Raw genomic sequence first — 24,807 nt, forward strand, 5'->3', positions numbered from 1 at the left:
TGGGAAGATAAAGACTGCTTTTTTGAGTAGTGGTGAATTCATGACAATAAGAGTATCTTTAGGGATCAATGAAATGGGCTTTGTTCTCCCCTGGCTTAGCTTTACAAAGTATCAGGAAGTAGTTTACATGAACCAAAAATCAGGTCCATGTGTTGACCATATGCAGAAAGGAACTGCCCTAACATGCCTTATATCTTTCCTTTGGAGAATTTAACACTGTCATGTTTAGCAATGTGAGGGATCAGTTATCTTAATTTATTGATTGTCATCTTCTCAACAGCACTGAAAAGTCCAGCTGCATTTCATGAACAGAGAAGGAGTTTGGAACGGGCCAGGGTAAGTTACTAGTTAGCATTTGAAGAGGTGTTATATTAGTACTGTTTTTCAAATTTGGTCTAAAATGCCCCCAAATGCTTTATTTTTTGTTAGAGAGAGGTGTTTTGGATTACAGCATTCATAATAATTTGGCTAGTAGCCACAGTGGGGATAAAGGAACCTGTGGTCCAAAACTCCTACAGTACACAAAATCACCTATTTCTGATCTTGGTGTTTACATTCTAATGGCTTTCGATACCATCAACCATGGTATCCTTCTGGGGCAACTCTCCAGAATGGGTCTCGGGGGCATTGCTTTGCAGTGGCTCTGCTCCTTCCTGGGGCATCGTACCCAGATAGTGATGCTGGGGATGCCTGCTCGGATCCCTGGCCTTTGACCTATGGGGTCCTGCAAGATTCTATTCTTTACCCCATGCTTTTCAACATTTACATGAAACCGCTGGGTGAGGTCGTCCGGAGTTTTCGTTTTGGGTGCCATCTCTATGCAGATGATGCTCAACTCTACTACTCTTTTCCACCTAATTCCAAGGAAGCTCCCCAGGACCTGGACCAGTGTCTGGCAGCTGTGATGGACTGGATGAGGGCCAGACAAGCTGAGGCTAAATCCAGACAAGACAGAGGTCCTCCTGGTCAGTCTCCCCCTGAGGAAACAAGTCCACAGTCTGGGGGTCCTCCTGGACTCGGTGCTGACGCTTGAAGCTCAGGTGTCAGCGGTGGCCGGGAGGACTTTTACTCCGCTAAAACTTGTGTGCCATCTGCGACCGTACCTCGAAAAGCCTGACTTAGCCATGGTGGTCCATGCCTTAGTTACATCCAGGATGGATTACTGCAATGCACTCTACATGGGACTGCCTTTGAAGACGGCTCAGAAACTGCAATTAGTGCAAAGGCCGGCAGCCAGACTGCTAACTGGGGCTACTTATAGGGAGCATACTATGCCTCTATTGAATAGCTCCACTGGCTGCTGACAAGTGCAGGTTATTACTTACAAGTCCTATCTTCGTGACCGCATCTCTTTTTACAAACCAGCGCGGACTCATGAGGTCCACCACGGAGGCTCTCCTCTCGGTCCCACCGCCTTCAGATGTACGGTTGGTGGGGATGAGGGAGAGAGCTTTCTCAGTGGTGGCCCTCCGGCTCTCGAACACCCTCTCAAGGGAAATTAGGCTGACCCCCCACCCTCCAATGTTTTTGGTCCAACCTAAAAGCTTGGCTCTTTAATCAAGCTTTCCAATAGATATAGAGCCCAAAAGGTTCAAATTGTAGACCCATTGGTTTTTCTCACTGAAAGCACTTTATATGACTGGTTGGTTGTTACTCATTTTATGTCTGTAATTACCATAACATTGTATTGATGTGTATTTTAGGGTTGATTGATTTTACTGTGGTATTGTCATGTATTGATGATGTGAATTATGTTTTCCTTTGATATTGATGTATCTGCATATATTGCACTGTATGTATTGTTACATTAGAGTGCTTTGTAAGCTACCCCAAGTCCGTTTTGGGAGATGGTGGCAGGATAGAAATAAAGTTTTTATTATTATTGTTATTGTTATTATGTTAATGGTTGCTTCTTTATGTTAATTAGACCCTGAGATTAAAAGCCAATGACAGGGAGAGAAAGAGATGGCCTGTTGCATTCTCCACTGGCTAATATCTGGGAGAATGTTAACTCTTACCATCTGTTTTAAAAATCCAATTCATCTGTTTCATATTCAGGAAAGTATCATTGGATGTCATTTTCTCTTTGATCTACAGACAGAAGACTACCTAAAACGTAAGATTCGGTCCCGGCCAGAGAGATCAGAGTTGGTGAGGATGCATATTCTGGAAGGTATGTGTCCCTAGTATGGAGTCATATAGTTGAATTCTCTACTTTTAACTTGTAAACTTGACATCCTAGGTTTTTATGTAGCACCCTTGTCCATTTGGTAATAGATAAATTGAGCATTTGGCTATGGCATTGGAGTGGTCAAATGATAGTAGGGCTTTGGTGGTTGATTTTTTTCATATTGTTTTAGATTCAGAACTGCTTGCCTGCACATATATGCCAACATATATAGAAGCTTAAGTGCTAAGTCTCCCTATGGAGAGAAAAAGCAGGGTATAAATAAACGTAAGACGAAGTCAAAATAGTTGCACACTCGGTGCATCTACACTGTAGAATTAATGCAGTTTGACACCGCTTTAACTGCAATAGAACAGTGTTATGGTCTTATGAGAGCTGTAGTTTGGTGAAGCACCAGCACTCATTTTAGAGAAAGCGAAATACCTTATAAAACTATAACCCCAATGATTCCATAGCAAGATAAATTTATAAGGCATATATAGAAGAATAATTATCAGTTTGATTCTTGCAATGATATATCATTTTCCACAACGTGCAATTCAACAGGTCTCTACATAACTTCTTATGACATTGTCAGAATTCAGAAACAATGCACTCAATCACAATAAATGTGGAATTCCTTTTTACAGGCCACTTCATATTAAGGTATTCACCTACTCTTTCAGGAAGGCACCTCCAAAAATATTTCAGCTATATAGCTTCGCGGCATGTAGTTTGATGTTCTGAAGGAATATCATTCTTTTTTACTGTCGGAATGTAAGCCTTTACCATTTTTTGTAAAAATTGTGTGACTTAGAAGTGACCATATTTTAACTTTTCCCTCTGAGCAGAAACCTCCGCTGAACCTTCCCTTCAGGCTAAGCAGCTGAAATTAAAGCGGGCCAGGTTGGCTGATGATCTCAATGAAAAAATTGCTCAGCGTCCTGGTCCTATGGAGTTGGTAGAGAAGAACATTCTGCCTGTGGAATCTAGTCTGAAGGAAGCGATCATAGGTAAGGCTGGTGATAGGAGGAAGTCGATATGTACCAGAAATAGTAGCCACTCTCCTATGGATCCTTTGCTGAGACTGAGGATAACAATTGCACATGATTTTCCTACAAATGCCAATACAGTTGCTTCAGTTAGCATTCTGAGTCACTCAGTTTGCTTGGCCAGGCAGGTCTATGGTAAAGCATCAGTGGCTTAGAAGCCAAGGTACATACCAAATTTACACAAATTTAAGGTGCACCTTTATTGGCTAAATGACCATGCCAAAATTGGGATGCACATTATATTTGCATAATATGGTAAAGAGAAGGTTTTGGGTGCGGGCACACACAGGAGAGGCAGGGAGAGCCAGCCTCACTGCTTGCTCCAATTCACCACTGCCTTCGCCTCCTCTAGTCCCGAGAACCCCTCTGTTTGCCTCTGCTCACCAGGGCTTGCCAGAGCCATGGCCGCCGCCTCCTGCTGCTGGTGAGGCCTCTACCGCTGCCTCACCAGCCCCATGCTGCCTTTGCTCTCCTGGTGTTGCATGGTGTATTTCTTCTCATCCTCCTTTTTTTCTTTTCCTTCCATCTTCCCTCCTTCCAATTTCCTCTTGTCTCCCTTCCCATTCCATCTTCCCATCAAGGGTTACTTAATTCTCTGGTATTATTTTCCATTGCTGGAAGATTTGGTGATCCAACACTTTTTTATTTTTAAAGAAGGAATTCTAAGCATACATGCACATCTTTTTGTAACAAATTGGAAAGAGTGCACTTCTTTCCACTGCACAGTACATTTGCCTGTAAATATTTTTTGTGGTTTCAGGAATTTGAAAATTTAGGTGCACATTAGATTCAGTGGTGCACTAGTTTCGAGTAAATATGGGTAATCCCTAAAACTGGAGAGCTGTTCTAAGATGGCAATTTCCCCTTGATATGTTTGTTCTGACTTTCTCCCTCAAATTTGGGGTGAGAGTAGATCTGAGTCATTGGAAAAAGAAGTTCGGATTCTTTTAAGAGTAAAAGGGAAAGGGATGTATAATCCGATAGTATTCTTCTTTATTTGGGCAGTATCTTTTGCTGTTTCTTCTTCCCAAAATAAATAAGTAAAATAATGGGAAATAGTTTTGAATAGAATAACATAAACCTTCTTGAGGAAAGAGGGGTAAGGAATGACACAACTGAGGCACAATTTCAGGTGTAGATTCCTATACACTCCTGTCATAGACTGTGTTCTTTCTGCTCCTCTGGTCTGAATTGAAAATTCTTCTTTTTATGCTGCATCAATAAAAATAGAAGTAAGATTCTTTTCTTCCCTGTCCTCTTTTCAGTTCTTGTAAGGAAATATAGGAAGCTTTTTCTGAAGGATGCATATTTAGAATAGATGTAGGTGGAAGCCACAAGTACTGTTTGCAGTGAAGTGTCTCTCCTAATGTAGAGCTGTCAGTTACTTCTGAGTTGTGATTAAAAGCATAAAGAATGTCTCTGACATTGGTAGGTCTGAAGGAGTTTTTTCCTTATAACTTTGTATGCTATTCTGAATTCTTTGGAAATGATTCAATTTTCATGTTTGCCATTGACGGTTATTCTGATTACTTTTAAAAATCTGGTAAAATATTGCTAATCTTTCCTTTTTCTATTCCAAATCAGATCTTCAGAAATGAGAACAACACAAGTCTTGATCTAATTTCTCTTGCATTTTCCTGCAGAGAGATACAGAAGGGACGTTCCTCTTAGATTTCACTCCCATTCTTTATTGGCAGGGGTGATAATTAAAATATTTTCCAAAGCAAATGTCCAAAATTTGTCTCTAATTTTCCTTCCTAAGAAAAGTCCAGAAATATCTCTTGTTAGGTAGGATTGAGCTCTTGTCTTCTATGATTTAGTGGATGGTCTTCCATTTATTGTTTTCAGTAGGTCAAGTGAATTACCCTAAGGTAGCAGACAATTCTTCCTTCGACGAGGACAGCAGTGATGCTCTGTCTCCAGAACAGCCAGCCAGCCATGAATCTCAGGGGTCTGTGCCATCCCCAATGGAAGCACGTGTTGGCGAGTCATTTTCTGCTGCCGCAGTGGCTTCTCCTGCTCAGGTGAGAATGTGAAATCTGGGCACTCATTAAACCCTTTTGCTGTATTCAGACAACAGATGTGTCTTTCCATGTAGAAAAAGGGATGATGAGGCTTTCAGAAGATGGGAGATCACAAGAGGGGCATTCTAGTGATTATTCAGGAAAAACAATATTTGAACTTGGACATATTTGCACTTATATACTTTATGCCAGACAAATGACTAGTGATAAACATTTGTGGGACTCTTTTGGAGTCGATATTAGAGACTGGATTGCTTGGGAGAACTCAGCTGCAGTTGAGAAACAATGTGAAAATAAGGAAGAAATATTTAAAATGAGGCTTGGCTTTGCTGCATGTCATCTGAAGCAGATGACATATAGGCTGTGTGCTCCATAAAGGCTCATATTTCTTGTTGAAAAGATAGGAATAAGAAGCATAGATATACTAATGGGCCTGTGTGTTCAATATCTACTTTTGTAGGTTATCTGTCAGTTAAAAATCAGCACAGACTCCAATGAGACTCCTTTCCTTTCTGAACAGCCGCCAACCTCCCTACCACCACCACCACCGCTGATGCCTCCTAATCTCATGAACGGAATTGCTGCTCCTGCTGCCAAACCACTTCCAACCCTTATAAAGGTACAATTTAAAATGGGATTATACACAAATAGCAGGAAAAGAATCCAGACTGTTAGGAATATGTTATAAGAATGGGTGGAAAATATTGAGTAACGTAATCTTCCTTTGGCCATTGTATTAATTTAAAAAGCAGCAAGAAGTAAAACCTGTGAATATAAGTGCCCTGTTCACTCCATAATGCCTAGTATCAGGCAACCTATTAGCAGGTAGCAGAACTGGCCCCTAAGTAACTTCTGTCTTTCGGGCACCATTTAGGTTCAGTCCTAATCACAAGATATATAGGGTACCTAAGTTGGGCTGCATTCACTGCAGGCTAAAGCTAATGGAAGATGGACTCCCAAGGGTTATGTAGTGCAGAAGAAAGCAAAGAAAATGTACAAGCATGGCTCATCCCTCTCCCAGTAGCAGGGAAAACTTTTCAAGCAGTTTAGCAGTAGAGAAAAATTCACACCGTTTGTTCTCAGCCTTTGTATTTTTGCAAGCTTGAAACTGCTAAGCAAACACAAGAAATGCTTTACAAGTTCACTAATACAAATGAATTTTTGCATGCCTGTTGGCCTGTGATCATGTTTTGCCATGATATAAGGCCAAACTAGGACTCTAAAACCTATCAGCTTAGTTGTAGCTAACTACATAGATTCTATATAGGCCACTACATAGATTCTATATCTTGCATAAATATTAAAATTTGGAATAATTCCTATTTTCTTAATATATAATAGTATCACAGCTGCATTTTACATGTTTATATAATTAGCACATTTTTTGTATAGGAGTTTTAAGGTATATTACTGAAAAGTTATGTACCTTAAACTTTTTTTCCATGGCCTGTATCTAAACATTAATTGGGGAAGGTCGTAATAAATGAGAAAAGCATATAGAACACATCCGCAGAATTGTTATTGTTATTGTTTTTTCTGCATTCGAGTTCTTTATTCTTACTATCCAGCCACCTTATCTTGGGTCACCTGTTTTTTGACTTCATGCAGCAAAGCCAGACCAAGTCATCTTGTGAAAAGACCCAGCGTAGCAAAAAATCCAAGGAACCGAAACCGAAAGTCAAGAAGCTGAAGTATCACCAATATATTCCACCGGACCAAAAGCAGGACAAGGGAGCACCTCCAATGGATTCATCTTATGCCAAAATACTGCAGCAACAGCAGCTCTTCTTGCAGCTCCAAATCCTTAATCAGCAGCAGCAACAGCACTACAACTATCAAACCATCCTACCAGCGCCACCAAAGTATGGGTTGCTTTGTGTGTGTACCCCCCCCCCCCGAATAGAAGTCCTGTATCAGTTGATTTGAAATTGTGCATTTTCATCTAACCCCATAAAATCATGGGAGTTGCAGCAGCATGCAACATTCCTCTCATTCTCAGCAAAAGCTCATCCATATGTTAACCTGACCACAAATTTCAGAATTAGTCTTGTTTGTGAGTGTGACAGACCAGATTTTGTTGAGTTAAGCAAGAGTTCAGTATTAGTAGATTTTATGTAATTAGATTGTTTAAAAATGCTTGACAGTATGCTTTTGTGAGAAAGCCGCCTTGAGTCCTCTCGGGTGAGAAAGGCGGGGTAAAAGTGCTATAAATAAATAAATAAATAAATAAATAAATAAATAAATCCTTTTTGAGTGTGCCTCCCCTCCCCTCTAATAGAAACTTCTGATTGGTGTTGATCATTATTTAATCATCATCAATACAGTACTGCTTGAATTCAACATATTATTGTTAATGTTACCATATTTATCATATTTACCTGAATCTAATGCTCGCCTTTTTTGGCTAAATTATCTCTATAAACTTAGGAGGGTGCACATTAGATCCACGTCATATAGTAATCTTAAGTGCTGAGCCAAAGCCAAAGGGGCAGCTGCTTCAGGAGCTGCACCTGGTGCTCCTATTTGAGGAATGTCATCTCTCATTTAATTGCCATGGTTCAATGCAGTGCAATCCTGAGATTTGTAGTTTGGTAAGGCATCAGCATTCTTTGGCAGAGAAAGCTCAAGGTCTTGTCAAACTGCTGACTCTGTGATTCCATGGCTTTGAACCAAGGCAGTTAAAATGCATTAAATCTGCAGCATAGATATTCATCCCAGGGTTTTACTTTCCAAGGTTTCCTTTGTTGGAAGCTTTGGTGCCCTAACACTTTTGTTTTTAAAGAAGGAGTTCTAAGTAGGAAGCAACTGTAATGCACAACTTTTTGGGCAAACAATGAGTGCACTTTCTGCCACTGCACATTACATTTTCCAGCAGATCCTTTTTTTGGTTTCATGGTTTTGGAAATGAAGGTGTGCATTAGATTTGATGGTGCATTAGACTCAAGTATGACTACTTTATGCATTTGTGCCTGACCTGTCTTCCAATAATTTGACTCAGTACAGCTAGTAACATTTTAAAAATATAAACAATTTATATATTAAAACAAAACAATACTAAAATGTATTAAAACCATATGAAAATCTTTTTCAAAAATTCTACTCACATTCTTTCCTCCTTCAGGCCTCCAGGAGAGCAGCAGAATGGCAGTAACGCTCCACCTATGCGTAGTCTTTCAGCTACTGGTAGCTGCACCTCTTCTGTTTCTTCCAGCGCTAATGGGTTGATGCGACAAAACAGCAATGTTCCTATGACCAAGCCAGGAGCTCTCCCTGCTAATCTTGATGACATGAAGGTAACCAAAGACTTGTTGACAGTTACCTTGAATGTTTTGTTTTTTGATAAAGAAAGTATAATATAACTTTTTCAATGCATGGGTTGCTGAGAACATATTCAACAAGATGTGATGCAAATGCATTGCCACCATAATGGATGATGTTGGTGTTGGTAAGGAGAATAAAGGGTTGAAAACGCACTTTTTTCTACTTTAAGGATGGAACTTGTTGAATAGTGCCATGCATGTAGTCTTGTTTTGCTGTCAGGAAGCTGGTTAGAATGGGAGGACATTGTCCTTTTTTGTGAGCAAAATTCTCCTAGCTAATTTAGCTTTTCCTTTAATTTTCCTCTTTAATATTAGGTGGCAGAGCTGAAGCAGGAATTGAAGATGAGGGCACTGCCTGTGTCAGGTACCAAGAACGATCTAATTGAGAGGCTCAAGGCTTATCAAGAGCAGAATGGTACAGCTAGCCGAGCAGTCGCTGCTCCAAAGCCCAATGCGGCAATTCTCCCAAAGGCTACTGAGGTGGTGGTCGCTTTTCCAGCCCCTAGGCTGAGTACAGGGCCTGCGCTGGTCGGCACAGGCATTACGTCAGCAGAGGTTGTCATGGCCACAGTCAGTGGCAGCAGTGTGATGAAGTTTGGTAGCACAGGTTCAACGCCTCCTGTGTCACCCACTCCCTCGGAGCGCTCACTAATGAGTGCTGGGGATGAGAATTCAACCAGTGGGGATGCCTTTGGGGAGATGGTGACTTCTCCTCTCACTCAGCTCACCTTACAAGCTTCGCCAGTGCAATTTCTGGTGAAAGAAGAGAGCTCCAAAAGCAGCACTTGTAGTGCAAATCTGGTGTCAAAGGCAGAGTCCTGTATTAGCAGCAGCAGCAGACAAGATATGGAGGTGGTCCAGGATAAAGACCAAATGCTTCAGGAGAAAGATAAACAAATTGAGGAGCTCACCCGCATGCTGAAACAGAAGCAGCAGCTGGTGGAAATGCTGAGGCTGCAACTGGAAAGAGAAAAGCGGTCTCAGCAGCCACCGTCTGCTACAGTTGTTGGAGAAGAGGGTACAGCTGCAGTCCCTGAGCCATCTGTGTTTGGTACCCATGTTAAGAGTGAAAAAGGCTTTATGAGTTGCCAATCTGTGGGGCAGCCCAACTGCCAAACTGACCAATTAAAACCCACACAGACCGTAAGCCAAATGGACACCTCAGATACAAGCTCAGTGCCAAAGAAAGCCGTAATGGTGAAGCAGGAGGTGCCAGCTGCGGAGACAGAGCCACCGTTGTGCCAGACCTCAAGTTTTTTCCTTGGCCAGCAAGGTGGGGGCTTCCGAGACCTCATCAAGGGAGGCCCTCCCCCAACCCTCATCACAGATTCCACTGGCACTCACATCGTCCTCACAGTGACCAGTCAGAATGCAGAGAGGCAGGGCCTTTCACCTCAGGACAAAGCGGGGAGCAGCCCATTGCCATTGACGGTAGGTCTGCACATTCCCTGCAACTGGAGTTGTTTGTGCAGAAGGCTTTCAAACAGGGAACAAATCCCACAATGTTGTTTTGAAAATGAATAGCTGTTCCTGCATCGATAATATAATGCACTATCAGCTGTTAATGTAGCAAGAGGAAAAATCTATATTGCAAATACGGATTGGGAGAAGCAGCATGTGATCATTCATGCCGAGGACACAATTAAGATCAATGTGTTCTTTCAAAGTATGCAGACTTTCACTCTGCTTTTTAGTGCTATACTAGCTGGGGGACCCGGCAATGCCCGGGTTATTTGAAAAAGGCATTATGTGTCTTTGAATGTTATGTATTCTGTTTGGAGTGGGTGAATTACAATTCCCAGAATCGTGGGTCAATCCTCCCCAAAACCTGCCAGTATTCAAAGTTGGCCATTTTGGGTCTGTGTACCAAGTGTGGTCCAGATCCGTCGTTGGCGGGGTTCAGTTCTCTTTGGATGCGAGTGAAGTACAACTCCCAGAATCAAGGCCCATTCCCACAAACCCCTGCAGTATGTTCAGTTGGTCATGAGGCTTCTCTGCAAAGTTTGGCCCCGTTCCATTGTCGGTGTAGGCCAGTTTCTCTGGATGCCGGTGAACTCTAACTCCCTTTTCCCCAAACTTGTCCAATATGTTCTATTGGTTATGGGGGCTCTGTGTGCCAAGTTTGGTCCTGGTGCATCATCAGTGGGGTTCGAAGAGCTCATTCATTGCAGGTAAACTATAAATCCCAGTACCTACTACTCCCACATGTCCAGGCCAATTCCCCTCAAAACCCACCAGTATTCAAATCTGGGCATATTGGGTATGCATGGCAAGTTTGGCCCAGACCCATCATTGTTTGGGTTCATAGAATTCTGGATGTAGGTGAACTACAACTCCTCTACATTCCCCAGTAGGAGTCACAGTGCTCTGACTTGATGCAGGGTGAACTACACCTTCCACCATGTGGAGTCAATTCCCCCAAAGTCCTCCTCTGCTGTGTTTGCTCTGCAGATAGGTTTGAAAGGGAAGGGCAGTAGGCGGGGTCATGCAAATTCCACACCAATGGAGAACCCTGGGATGCCTGCCTGTGGTGGAGGAAAAGGCACAATCTAGGATGAAATCGTCCCCAAATGAAAGCATTCCTTGGGTGGTGGGCCGTAGTGTTTGGGGAGGACATTGGCAGGGTTTGGGCTGCATGTTCATGGCAATCACTGTAACCGCAATGTCAGTGGAAAAGAGTGACTTGGTGGCTCCTCAGCACTGGGAACTGTAGCCTGTTTGTGGAGGCCAGAGGCTGTCTGTGTGAGCAGACATCCATGCCACATACACACATGCGGGTTTTCACTTTTATTATGGGTATAGATATAGATATAGATGAGTAATTTGAACTGTAGTCTATAGCCAATGTCATGGCCATTCATTTTTTATCTCCATGGATGATCTCAACAGATTGAACCAACGTGTTTCATACAAAATGAAATTGTAAGGCCTTCTAATTTACTTTTGGTATTAACTTTGGTTTCTAGTCAAGCATGCAGCCTTTTTGCCTTCCACTTACTATTCATATTGGAACTCAGTTCAGATAAATTATTCAGACAGTGCTCCTCAAGATGTTGGCTGAATAATGACAAATTTTACTCCTAGGCCAGTGAGATGGAGAGAGGAAACAGAAGTCATCTTAGTTGTGGCCAGGGAGGGAGTGGGAATGTCTTCAAGAAGACTAGGGCCAGGTGGAGGTTTTGTATAATTGTACTGAGTCGTTTACAAGATCTATAGATTTACTTTTATAGGTAAAGATAATTTCCATTAGTCAGGAGGGTCGTGCTGAAAGAGACCGAGACCTATGTCATGTGTTACTTAGTCAAATGTCATGTGTTACTTAGCAGAATGAAGTACTGAGGGCTATGGCAGTAATTTCCTTCCCCAACACTAGAAATTTTGTTAGTTCTGCAAGCTCCATTTTTGCTACCGTGACACTGCTTCTCCATACACTCACTTATTAACACATCATTTTAGACCATTTTGCATCTCTACCAGTCTCACTGTACCATCTCCCTTAATTTTACACACATTTTACACAGAGGTTCTGTTATTTCATCTGCAGCCAGACCTGTAGTGAGGGGGTGGTTTTAGGGGTTCAACCCCCCCCCCCCCCCGAATTTTTTCAGGTTATAAAAAAACATGAAATTTACTCATGAATTTTAACTGGTTAACCAAATCCCCATGCTAAGTCTATGAGACGGAAAACAGTAAGATTCCCTCCAGGCACTATCTCAAGCAGATATTGACAGGTTTGTAGCAGGGAGGGGTGTGTGCTAGGGGTTCAACCCCCCCCCCCCCGAAATTTTCAAAACCCCTCTCGAAAATTTTTTCTGGCTACGGCCCTGTCTGCAGCACTTGCTTCTCAAGACAGGATCTCAACTGAAATGATGAATTTAAAATATTAAGCTTTCTTGCTTGCTTTTTTTCTTTCTCAGAGAGTATCATCTCCATCAGCAAAAACATCCAGCCAGCAACCTGTAAACAGCTCCCAGACATCTCTGCAGACAGTGCCAAGTGAGGCCAACAAAAAGGTAGCTGACACACCCATTGGTTTCCTCATAATTTGCATTGTGGTCTGGGTGTCAGAGGGGAGGAAAGAAGCATTGCTGGGTTTTGCATATCGAACTTATTTTCACACAGCTGCGCTCAATGCACAACTTGCCAACATTGCTTTGCCTGAGGGAAAGTTGGAGTAGAGCAGGCAAGGTGATCAAGTCGAAGTACTTTTGCCTCCGTTTCTGAACTGATAGAGCAATCCTGTAGATTATCTGGCTTTATACATTTTTAGAGTGACGGTTAACCTCTAAGACAATGTTTTTTGAGTTTAGCTTCTCTCCCTTGTTCTGACCTTGCTATTTCATCTGTGCAGTAAAAGATGATAAAATTTCCCACTACATTTTCCCTTATTTAGAAATGTTTATACTGATTTTCTTTACAACTATACCCATAATGCACAAAAATTATGAAATCGTTGATCAATAAATACAAAAATAAAAATGCTGCTATAGGAGTAGCTTAAAACAAGTTTTAAAATGTAAAACGCCCATATTTAAGGTTCACTAGAATCAGAAGATGTCTACTTCTTGGGAGGAGAGCAATAGCCAACCTCAGTAAAATAGTGAAAAGCAGAGACATCACACTGTCAACAAAGGTCCGCATAGTTAAAGTAATGGTATTCCCCATAGTAACCTATGGTTGCGAGAGCTGGACCATAAGGAAGGCTGAGCGAAGGAAGATAGATGCTTTTGAACTTTGGTGCTGGAGGAAAATCCTGAGTGTGCCTTGGACAGCAAGAAGATCCAACCAGTCCATAGTCCAGGAAATAATGCCCGGCTGTGCGGACCAAAAGGTCCCAGGTTCAAATCCCGGGAGCGGAATGAGTGCCCGCTATTAGCCCCAGCTCCTGCCAACCTAGCAGTTCGAAAACATGCAGATGTGAGTAGATCAATAGGTACCGCTCTGGTGGGAAGGTAACGGCGCTCCACGCAGTCATGCCGGCCACATGACCTTGGAGGTGTCTATGGACAACGCCGGCTCTTCGGCTTAGAAATGGAGATGAGGACCAACCCCCAGAGTCAGTCACGACTGGACTTAATGTCAGGGAACACCTTTACCTTTTTACTTGCTCACTGGAGGAAAGGATACTAGAGGCAAAGATGAAGTATTTTGGCCACATAATGAGAAGACAGGAAAGCTTGGAAAAGATCATGATGCTGGTTAAAATGGAAGGAAAAAGGAAGAGAGGCCGACCAAGGGCGAGATGGATGGATGGTATCCTTGAAGTGACTGGCTTGACCTTGAAGGAACTGGGGGCGGCGATGGCCGACAGGGAGCTCTGGCGTGGACTGGTCCATGAGGTCACAAAGAGTCGGAAATGACTGCATGAATGAAGAAGAAAGAATAGTCTCAGCAGCACACGTAACACAGGGAGCCATAGGCATCTTTTTAAAAGCGAGTTCCAAAGACTTGAATAATGCAGCAGAAACATTCCTGTCTCACATCTCAACCAGTTTTATTTCAAAAAAGTGCTGGGGCACCTAGCAGAGCCTCCACTGTTGAACTCAGCGAATGGGTGGCATCATTTAGGAAGAGTATGGACAGAAAAGTGTGGAAGCAAAGTGGAAGCTAGTGCAAATACTATAAAGCTGGAATAATGTGATCATTAATGCAAATTCCACAAATTGATATGACTGCTACATTTTGTTCAGGTAAAGTTCAAGTGATTTAGTTACAATGCAGCTAGTTAGATCAGCATTATTAAAAAAGGAGTGTACCTAAGATAGCAACTAAAGCTGACTAGAAGCAGTCCACCTGACCACAGCTGCCACCAGAGGATTCTTGGATAAGACTGGGCCCAGGAGTATTCTGCTTAAAAAACCCCAACCTTCTAAACCAGTGGTTCTCAACCTGTGGGTCCATCCAGTCCATTACTTGCATCAAGATAATGACAAAAAACTCTTTCGCTTCCAGGTAATAGGAAAAGTGTGTGCAGCCTTAGATCTTTGGATGTCATCTCCTAGTGGTTTCATATGGTTATTAAATGACATAGTGTACAGAATAGGATCCCTGGCAACTCCATAGGCTCTTGGCCAAGGGGTCCGATCGCAGACATGGAGCATCTTTTGGGACCTGTGAACCAATGCAAGGCAGGAACTAATGCAAGGTAGGGCCCTCAGTTCCCATCCCAGAGAAATGCTGCAACAGGACGCAACAACTGATTGAGGAAAACTGATGAGACAACCATCAGAATTAAGGGATATAATGAAAATATGGTGGGAATGTCATTTAGTCTTACTAAAAATTAGGCTTCTAAGAGAAGTAGTAAAAAGTCTTAATACAAGGGAGGTGAATGTACTTATAACTTTCTGTACAGTGTTCCCTCACTACTTCACGGTTCACTTATCGCGGACTCGCTCTTTCACAGGGAAATTATTTATTTATTTACCCCATTGCTGCTTCTCCTCAGGGCTGCCCCCTTGCTTCGTGCCTGGCATGTTCCTCTGGCTGCCTCTGCTTCTGAGTGTATCATCAGTGGGCGAGCGAGCGAGGGAGGGTGGGTGAGAAGAGAGAGAGGGCAGGCGGCAGAAGCCTGGAAGAGGCAGCCAGGCAGATGCCGCTCCAGCCGGGCCACGCTGGAAACGTATAACTGATTCTCCATAGGAATCAGTCTCTCTCTCCCAGCCTCCCCCCCCCCCAAACACTCTGCCACGCCTCTCTCTCCAGACACTCTCCTTCCATTCTCCATAGGAATCAGTCTCTCGCTCCCAGCCTCCCCCCCCCCCAAACACTCTGCCACGCCTCTCTCTCCAGACACTCTCCTTCCATTCTCCATAGGAATCAGTCTCTCTCTCCCAGCCTCCCCCCCCAACACTCTGCCACGCCTCTCTCTCCAGACACTCTCCTTCCATTCTCCATAGGAATCAGTCTCTCGCTCCCAGCCACTCCCCCCTCACTCTCGCCTCTCTCTCCAGACACACCCTCCTTCCATTCTCCATAGGAATCAGCCTCACTCTCAGCCCCCCCCCCCCCTTACTCTCTGCCATGCCTCTCCCACCCTCCCTCCCTTGCTCGCTCGCTCGCTCACTGATCGAGCGGAGACGTTCCTTCTTCCCTGGCTGCAGGAGCAGAGGCAGCCAGAGGAACATGCCAGGCACAAAGCGAGGGGGCAGCCCTGAGGAGAAGCAGCAATGGGGTAAATAAATAAATATTGAATATTAAAATAATAATAACGTCCCTATTTCACAGATTTTCACTTATTGCGGGTGGTCTTAGAATGTAACCCCTGCGATAAGTGAGGTATCACTGTATTGGTTAATTCATTGTTCAGCTATCAATTCAGTGGGTTGGTAAGTCTGGTTGGAACTAACCAACAGGATTCCATCCTGTGTGGGGAAGCAAAGCAAATAGTAGGGCCACACTTTTTTTTCAGCACCTGAACCTGCCCCCTTACCCAGTCTGAATACAATCTCTGAATGAAAACATTTCCAACTCTTCTAGTGCAGGACTCCTGAATCTGACTCCTGTCAGTTTGTGAAGCATTAAAATACCCTGCAGCCTTCACATGGGAGGCTTCTGTAGAAGTAAGTCCCTGATGGTCATGGGGGAAGGTTTTGTTCCCTGCTACATTGTTGCCTTGAGTAGTTTCCCTTGCTTAAGAATGAATGGCATTCACTTACAAAGGAAGATGAAAGGGTGTATATACATATAGCTGGAAATCAGGCTAACATTTTTTTATGTTGGTAGTTGCAGCCATTCAGAATCAGTCTTCCTCCTTTCTGGAATTACGCCATCCTGACTTCTCTTTTTTACTCATATAAGATGTGATTCAATTTGGGAACTGGCTTTTGTGTGCATACATGGTTATGTGCCAGTTTGTGCGTTTCTTCCCATAATGAAGAAAGAGACTCTTGCCTTTAGGAATAAAGTATATCTAATCCTTATGGTAGAATAAAAAATCCTTGCACATTTTGACCCTGTATCTGTGGAAAACACACTCCAAGAAACACACACACATACCATGAATACCTGAAACCATAGGTAAAGGTAAAGGTTTCCCCGGACGTTAAGTCTAGTCAAGTCCGACTCTGGGGGTTGGTGCCCATCTCCATTTCTAAACCGAAGAGCCAGTGTTGTCCGTAGACACTTCCAATGTCATGTGGCCGGCATGACTGCATGGAGCGCTGTTACCTTTCCACCGGAGCGGTACCTATTGATCTATTCACATTTGCATGTTTTCGAACTGCTAGGTTGTCAGAAGCTGGAGCTAACAGCGGGTGCTCACTCCGCTCCCTGGATTTGAACCTGTGACCTTTCGGTCTGCAAGTTCAGCAGCTCAGCGCTTTAACACACTGTGCCATCTGGGGCTCCACCTGAAACATAGATCATAGCAAACCCTGTATTTTGACAAGCTTATTAAAAAACCGCACTGAAGGACCTAAAGGACCCCACAAACACACCCAGGAGGGGGATTTTTTTTTTTTTGGAGTGTGGATAAGTGAAACAGGATATTGAATTTGTGGATAAGGGAGTCATATATCAGCTTTTATAAAGATGCAGAGGCTGACAGCAGGTTCAAGAGAGACCTCAGGGAAGAAAGACTTAGGTGTCTTGTGTGTGTCAGTCTGTTTTCCCAGCCTGTATGTTTCCTTTCACTTTCCCCTCCCAGTTTGTTGCAACATATTCTTAATTTTAAGAAATTCCCGTTCCAGAGATGGGGCAAATGTTTATTCATTTACTTCTTCATTTGCTAATAACAGTGGCAATACTTGAAGCAGTAGTGAGCTGAGTCACTTTCTACACTTCCCATTATGCCCCAAGATGATGCTAGGTCAGTAGCATTTGGAAAATGAAATGCTAACTCTTTCAGCTGCCCATGGATAATTGGAATATTAGACCATATTTTTAAAAAGGAACCTAATCCGTGGTGGTTACTGCTAGTACCTGAGAATGGTTATGCTCATGCTGGCCCAGTGAGAACAGTGTTTTCAGGGTAACAGTTGCAAAAAAAAAAAAAAAAGGAAGAAAAAGGACCATGTTTTTGCTTCACATGGTACGGCCCCTAGAGGTGGGATAAAATTGTGTCCAGGTAAAAAGTTAGATATTGGAGGCACAATTATAAAGCAACCAGAATGTCTAAAAAACTATCAACTAAGTAGGAAAAATTAAAATGAACAGATAATAGGATGAGTGACACAAGGCTTGAAATGTGAAAGGCATCCATGAATCTTCATAGACCACAAGCTGCATCTAAAAAAGTTAATGTGATTTTCAGATGCATCAATAGAGGAATGTAGTATCTAAATCAAGAGAAGTAATAGTACCACTATTTTGCTTTCATCAGACCTCACCTGAAATACTGTGTCCAGTTCTGGGCATCACAATTCAGGAAGGATGCAGACAAGCTGGAATGCGTTCAGAGGAGGGTGACCAAAATGGTAAAGGATTTGGCATGAGAAGCAGCCTAGGGAGCTGGATATGTTTACCCTGGAGAAGAGAAGGTTAAGAGGTGACATAATCACCACATTTAAATATTCAAAATGATATTATATTGAAGATGGAGCTGGCTTGCTTTCAGCTATTCCAAGGACTATGACATAGAGCAATGGGTTAAAACTATAGGAAAAGGAATTTCACCTAAACATAAAAAGAATTTCCTGACGACCAGAGCTTTTCGATATTTGAATACACTGCCTAGGAGTGTGGTGGTCTCCTTTTCTGGAGATTTTAAAAAAGAGGCTGGCTGGCCATGTGCAGGAGCACTTTGATTGTGTATACCTGGACTAGATAGCCTTTGCAGTCTCAATTATTCACGGTTGCTGTGGGAGTACTTTGAAGGATGGTGTTACAAGGGGTGCTGGGCTAGTCAGTGTCTGACCCTTTTCCCCTTTGTCTTTCTATCGCTTGTGCTTCTGTAGGGTCAGAAGCTAGGTCTGCAGATGGTCAGTGGACAATCTCCTCAGGTGGCCTTGTCTTTTTCTGCACCTCCCAACTTACAACCCTTCTTCTTGAATGGCTTCCACAAAGGACCTCTGAAAACCAGCGTTCCCAGCAAAACTGGCCAGTCCAGTAGACCGAAAAAGGTATCCTGTCAGCAAGCTCCCCTGAGTACCAAGTGAAAGGGATTTGTGTTGCCATACCGCATGCCAAATGTGGCTCCTTCTGATGTAATATCCAATGTAACTTTTAAGAGTTGTACTGCTTCAAGAGATGGAGTACGATTGTCTTGTATCCCAAACAGGGTGGACATTTAGAATGATATTGATATATTTGTCTGTCTAGGATATTAGCACCAGTTATTTTCCAGACATTGATAACTGAATTTAGATCCAACTTCTAGCAGTGTGGATTGGGAGATATTTATATGGTTTGTTGGTCCTGTGTAAATCAGCAAATTAGTAATGTAGTATAGTATATTGTATTTGTAATGTGTGGTTTCTATATGTAGAAAGTAGTGTGTGTATGTGTGTGTATTTGTAAGAGGGGCTATGAAACTAAATAAAATTGTATGTCTATTGTATAGCTAAATCTGACAAGATGTCTGACAATGTAATGTTGTCATATTGCCTATGTTAACCCGGTTCCATAGCAAGTAGCCCCCTTTAAAGAAAAAGGTTAGTGATAGTACTGTAAATAAGTGAAAAAATTTGCATTAATAATAATAAAAGTAGTCATTTATTATAATTATTAATCATTATTAATAATGGAGACGCTTCTTTAAAATTCCCCTTTACCTCCACTGTTGTCAGATGTCACCCCATACATGTTTCAAGTAGATTTCCTTTCGTAGAGAAGTAGTTATGTTCAGATATGTCCTGAGATTTTTTTGAGGCATGGATTTGTCCTTATACCTCCATGGATTTGTCCTTATACCTCCAGGCAAATTTTTCAAAGGAAATCATGTTTGTTAGAAATAATTGTTAATCACTTCCTTGCCCAGCAATTTATAACAAGGATTATGAAAACTTCCTTTAAAATCATATTCGTTTTAAAGCCACATCTGAAATTTTAACAACCAGGGGCTAAATCAGGCATGGGCAAACTTCGGCCCTCTGGGTGTTTTGGACCTGCCGGCTGTTAAGAATTATGGGAGTTGAAGTCCAAAACACCTGGAACACTGAAGTTTGCCCATGTCTGGGCTAGATGAAACAGTATCATTTGAACTACTCAATGGAAGCATGAGAGAAGTGGACTCAGTTGGACATTTGGAGGCAGGAAGACCTACAGCCTGGGCATTGCTACAGACACTGTCCTGTGGCCTCACCAGAATAGTCTTTTCTGGTAATGAGATACACAGCAGGTTCTCAAATGTCAGGCAAGCTTATATCAAAGGTGATTTCAGGTATGGTCAGTGCTAGCATGATGTTAGCTTATGATGTGGCTGTCTGATACTAGAGTTAAGATTGTACCTGCTGATGGGAGTTCTCTTGGGTGATGGTCTGCTTCTAAACTGAGTTATGTGAGCCCACAATGAATGGGATGTAGCCTGCAAACCAAGTATTATGTACTCTTGACATAGCTCCACAAAGGCATTGGCAGTTGAAAGTGAGTGTGGTGCCCCTGAAGAGAGAAACAGGCATGATTGGATTAGAGTCTGTTCTAAGTAGGGAGCCTTGTATCACCAGCATGCATATAAATTGCCCTTTAGGAAAAGTGTTGATCATTGCCTTCTTTTCTTTTGTTCACAGCTTATCTCTCAGCCAGGCTCTCCATCTTCTCCATCTCCTTCCCAACTGGACCTTGAGCAGCAGAACCTGTCCTTCTTTGGTACTCCTCCACCTCTGTCTCTACCTTCCACCTCAGTTTTGATGAAAGAACCACCAGGTTATGAAGAAGCGGTGAAGCAGCAACCAAAGCCCCCGGAGGTGAGGGAAGCCTTCATAAACTGGGGAAGGGTATGTACTATTTGTCTCCTGCAAATGAAGTCTGGGAGGCACGGGCTGGAATGGGATTTTTGTGGCTGGTCGTCTTTCCTTCTTTGAATGGGAGGCTATGCTAGAAATTGTGCATGTAGATGCCATTCCTCTGAGCTTGTTCAACACAGTCATTATGAAGTGCACATCATGACATTGTTGTTGAATACAACATCCAGACCAAATACTATCTTTTCTCTTTCAGGAGAATGGCTGTTCAAGTCAACAGATGGATGACCTATTTGACATTTTAATTGAACATGGAGGTAAAAGGGGAATAAGTGTTTATACCATGTGGTTTCTAAACTTTTCTATTCTGGTGTGTTCTGCAGCATCTGCATCATTGAGGATAGATTGAAACAAAGTTCTCATGAGCCTGAGCACAAATTTACAGAGAGCAGGCCACTGTTTTTTGTAATAGAGATGGTCAGCCTATGAGCTGCATGCAGTCCATTTCCTCCCTCTGTTCAATCCATAATGTCTCCTACTTTGCAAGCATTAAGAAGTGGTGCTGACTACAGAATGGGATGCAGAATACAAATGCTCCTGTGAACGATACTTTCCCATACTTGTGCTGTTACTAAAGGTCCATTGGAGAAAGGAAGCCTAACAATATAGTAATATGGTTACATATTACTTGTGAATCCTCGATGCTGTATCCTTTTGGCTTCTAGGCCTGTGTGTTTGCATGTGTGAGATTAAAATATGGCTGAATGAATGAAGGGTTGAAAATAGTGTGTTCCTATCCATTACCATTAGGCAGCTGCTAAAAAGATTCCTCTGGAGGAATGGAACAGCTGATTCTGAAAAAAGTTGCCTATTCCTGCCTTGCAAGCTTTTGTGTTTAAATTGGTATGCTTAAAGATGTATTAATACTCCCTAATAGAGTTCAAAGTATCTCAGCCTAACGTGCAGCAATGCTGTTATGTCCCTTGACTCCAGGATGAGAGTAATACTTTCAGTACCCTACAAATAACTGGGGGCAAGTTGTTGCATTGCAAGATGTAAGTGCAGGGTATTTTTTGCCCCCACAGAGATTTCAGCTCAGTTCAAGGAGCAGTCTTCCCCTGCAAGAAAAGACACTGCGGTTTCCCCAGGGTGCCCCTCCTCATCCAGCAGCCACCATTCCTCAGAGCTCCCCCTGCCAGTGTCCATGGGCCAGACCACCTCTGCTAATCCCACCCCAGCGGGCAGGCTGGAAGACTTCTTGGAGAGCAGTACCGGCCTCCCCTTGCTGACCGCCAGCCCTGATGGACCTGAGCCTTTGTCCCTCATTGACCTCTACAGTGAGATGCTAAGCAGTTCAGCCATCCTGGACCACCCATCTTCACCTATGGACACATCAGAATTGCACTTTGCCCCTGAGCCTCCTGGAGGACCAAGCCTGGATCTGGCAGAGGCCAACCTGGACAGTATGGATTGGTTGGAGCTGTCAGGAGGTCCAGTGATGAGCCTCACTCCCCTCAGTACTGCAACACCTAGCCTCTTCTCCACAGACTTTCTCGATGGACATGATCTGCAGCTGCATTGGGATTCTTGCTTATAGTGTGCAGAAGAGCTTCCCAGGTGTGTGTAGAATATGGGTTGGGGCTTAAGTCAAAATTGCATCTGAAGAAAACCCTTCGTCACCATTTTGACCAGCTTTTGTGAAGATAAAGCCAAGAGTAAGTACCAGGGAGTCTTCTGAATGAAGATTCAACCTTAGGCAAGCAACCACCTTTCTCATGACCAGTGGCGGCATGAGACAGCCCTTTTCTCAAACCATCAGTGGCAGCAACAGACTTGTAATGGCATGTTGGAGGCTTTCAGCATGGAGTACTTCTCTTCCAAAGTTAGCCATCTGTCTGGGGCTTAGGTCAAGGCAATTCAGAAAAACTGGACCTTTCTACTCAAATCTGGCTAGTTAGGAAGTTCTACAGAAAAGTTGGAAAAATTAGTGTGGACATGTTTCAAAAGATTCCCTTAGATGTAGGGCACAGAGGATCCAGATAAATGCAGAATTGGGGTTCTACTAGTTGCAATTATATGCTGGACACCCCCAGTAAAGTGTAGGTGCTTTCTGGCTAGCAAAAATGTAAAGCCCATGTTATGTGCCAGACCTTAGATAGGAAGCACTTTCTCTTGGCTTCTTGCGGATTCGTGCATGCAGTCCTTATTCCTGGCTTGGCCCAGCTAAAAAAAGACAGGTGACTACCTAGATTGTAGTATCTCACCTGGCTAGTATTCATTTTCTGAGCATTGAGCTGGCCATGAATCAAGACAGCTGCATATCAGGGATGCATTTGCAGCCTCCCAGAATTACTTTGCTGTCTCCTCTTTTTTAGCCCTGCCTGTGAAACCTAGTTGCCTAGATCCTGCTGTTTTGAAGAGATGGAGGTGTGGGAAGTCTTGATCTTTTGGTGAACTAACATCTTGGCAGCACTTGGTCAGTATGCTGCTGTTCTGAGTGCTTTTGCTCTACATAGATTTCCTTTCATCTGCTCCTCCCACAGCTTTCCTGCATCTGAAGTGTACTTTCCTCTGTGCTCAAGATTGGTGTCGCAGGGAAGCTTGGAGTGAGGAGGCGGCTACACAGAAGGGGCTGTGGTGGCACTTCTAGTTGGAGCAGCTCAGTTAATGGTAACTCTATAGGAAGCAGTTTTACTCAAAAAGGGCTTCAGAGAACATGAGCACCACATTCTCAAGGCAGAAGCCTTTAGTGCTGCTTGCCAAGGAGTTGCATATTTCATTGCACAGAGGAACATTTCTGTAGCCATAATCCTTGCTGCTGTGAAGGATGGTTCTAAACAACAGTCTTGCCTCTTGATACTAGGGTTTCATTTATAGATGGTAAAAAATTCTGTATATAGCGCTGTAAAATTGTTTTGTTTTAGAAAGAAAAGGGAGTTTATCCACCTAGTTAGAAGGGGGAACTTCGTTTTTGCTCCTCTTCTTCTGTAATAACCTGTTGGGGAGCTGCTATTTTAGCCTGTGGTATGGGGCAGGGGAGGACTTGATCCTCACACTGCCAGTTTTAGCCTTATTGCACATGTCACTCAAAGGAAGTCATACTCCTATCATTCTTTCCCCTTTTCCCCATTAAAAAACATGTAGTTATGCATCTGCTGGCACCGCCTTCCTTTCCACAGAGTGAGGGAATGGGTTGCTTTCTCTTGTTTCACAAGAGTCCCTTCACTTCCGTTTCCTTTACACATTATGGAAACTGTAACAGATCATATCATATGATAAATGGACTGATCCTCAAGAGACTATTGCAGTTATGTGATTAGCTGTTGCCCTGAAATAGCCACTTGCATGTGAAGCTTATTTCGTTCAGTTTTTATATTTAAAAAAATCATTGTTTTCTTTGTGGAAATCAGGTTGTTACAGTTGCTGAAGGTGTATCTTCCGTATTGTCTCTGGTACCTGCTACTGATAATATCAATCACTTGGTCTGTGGCTGACTTGGAAAGTTGATGCTAGACTTGTGATTGTTCACTGTGCAGAAGAATTGTGTATAAGAGCATATTTCACTTTTGAAAGGTGTGAGAGCACCTGGGTTAGTAAAAGCTTTCTGTTTCTCTTGTCACACCAAGGGCCACCTTCGAATGGCTTCAGTTTTTGATAGTTATTGGTTAAGTCGGGTCACCTTTATCACCAGAATGGTTTGTGTGGAAAGGTGCTATTAACAAGAACTGCCTGGCTTTGAAAAAAGAGAATGTTATAGTTTAACTCTAGTGTACAATTATGACAAGACTGCAAAAACTTTTACCAACTACTAATGTTAACCTAAAAGATGCCAGACATAGTTTGGAAGCACTGCCTGTTGTAGGGATATTACTCTTTTATGAAATGGGAAATTAATGGGGAGTACACTAGAGTCAGTTTTTCCTAGTGTATCAGATAGTAGCTCTGCTTTTTAAAATGTATTATCTGAATTCTTTTATACCCAACACAGTAAAACAGGCACCTAAGGAGCCACCTCTAGTTTGAATGTACTTATTCTTCCGCTGATAACCACTATTTGTAATAACCTATATTTGATTAACACGCACACTTTCTTCCACTATGCATCAATGAAAAAGGTTATCAGCACCAGTGGAAAGCCGAGGCAGTGTTGTAGTATTGGACCTAGAGTGAACATGCAACTGGAAAAGGGTATGGAATGAGCAGATATTTGGGGAGAGAATGGATAAATCAAATTATTTTTTCAGTTACAGATATTTGAAAAATCCATTTTATTAAAAAAAATTGTGTTCTAATATTTTTGTACATCTCGTCTTTGGTCATGACATTATAGATGCTACTCTGTGTGCCATGGTAAAAATATAGCAAAGACATTCAACACATGTGACAGAAGGAAGAGCTGATTCA

At 42.7% G+C, this 24,807-nt stretch overlaps 1 protein-coding gene across 4 annotated transcripts in view; it reads left to right on the forward strand.

Annotated features, from left to right (window-relative positions):
- Window positions 1–24,695, forward strand: part of mrtfa (myocardin related transcription factor A) — a 55,322-nt gene extending 30,627 nt beyond the window's left edge. The window contains exons 3-15 of one of the 4 annotated variants that reach the window (XM_062981003.1): window positions 281–336; window positions 2,098–2,173; window positions 3,019–3,180; window positions 5,071–5,243; window positions 5,704–5,862; window positions 6,852–7,105; window positions 8,365–8,536; window positions 8,879–9,994; window positions 12,481–12,576; window positions 18,460–18,624; window positions 20,230–20,436; window positions 20,660–20,720; window positions 21,489–24,695. In XM_062981003.1, the coding sequence (XP_062837073.1) occupies window positions 281–336; window positions 2,098–2,173; window positions 3,019–3,180; window positions 5,071–5,243; window positions 5,704–5,862; window positions 6,852–7,105; window positions 8,365–8,536; window positions 8,879–9,994; window positions 12,481–12,576; window positions 18,460–18,624; window positions 20,230–20,436; window positions 20,660–20,720; window positions 21,489–22,000 (3,209 nt within the window). In that variant the 3' untranslated portion in view covers window positions 22,001–24,695. Of the gene's footprint in view, window positions 1–280; window positions 337–2,097; window positions 2,174–3,018; window positions 3,181–5,067; window positions 5,244–5,703; window positions 5,863–6,851; window positions 7,106–8,364; window positions 8,537–8,878; window positions 9,995–12,480; window positions 12,577–18,459; window positions 18,625–20,229; window positions 20,437–20,659; window positions 20,721–21,488 lie in introns of all 4 variants that reach the window. The other 3 variants (XM_016993711.2, XM_016993712.2, XM_008110734.3) reach the window with 3 other exon arrangements.
- The last annotated feature ends 112 nt before the right edge of the window (window positions 24,696–24,807 follow it).

Source organism: Anolis carolinensis, chromosome 5, assembly GCF_035594765.1.
Source record: "Anolis carolinensis isolate JA03-04 chromosome 5, rAnoCar3.1.pri, whole genome shotgun sequence".
In the NCBI taxonomy this organism is placed as follows: Eukaryota; Metazoa; Chordata; class Lepidosauria; order Squamata; family Dactyloidae; genus Anolis; species Anolis carolinensis.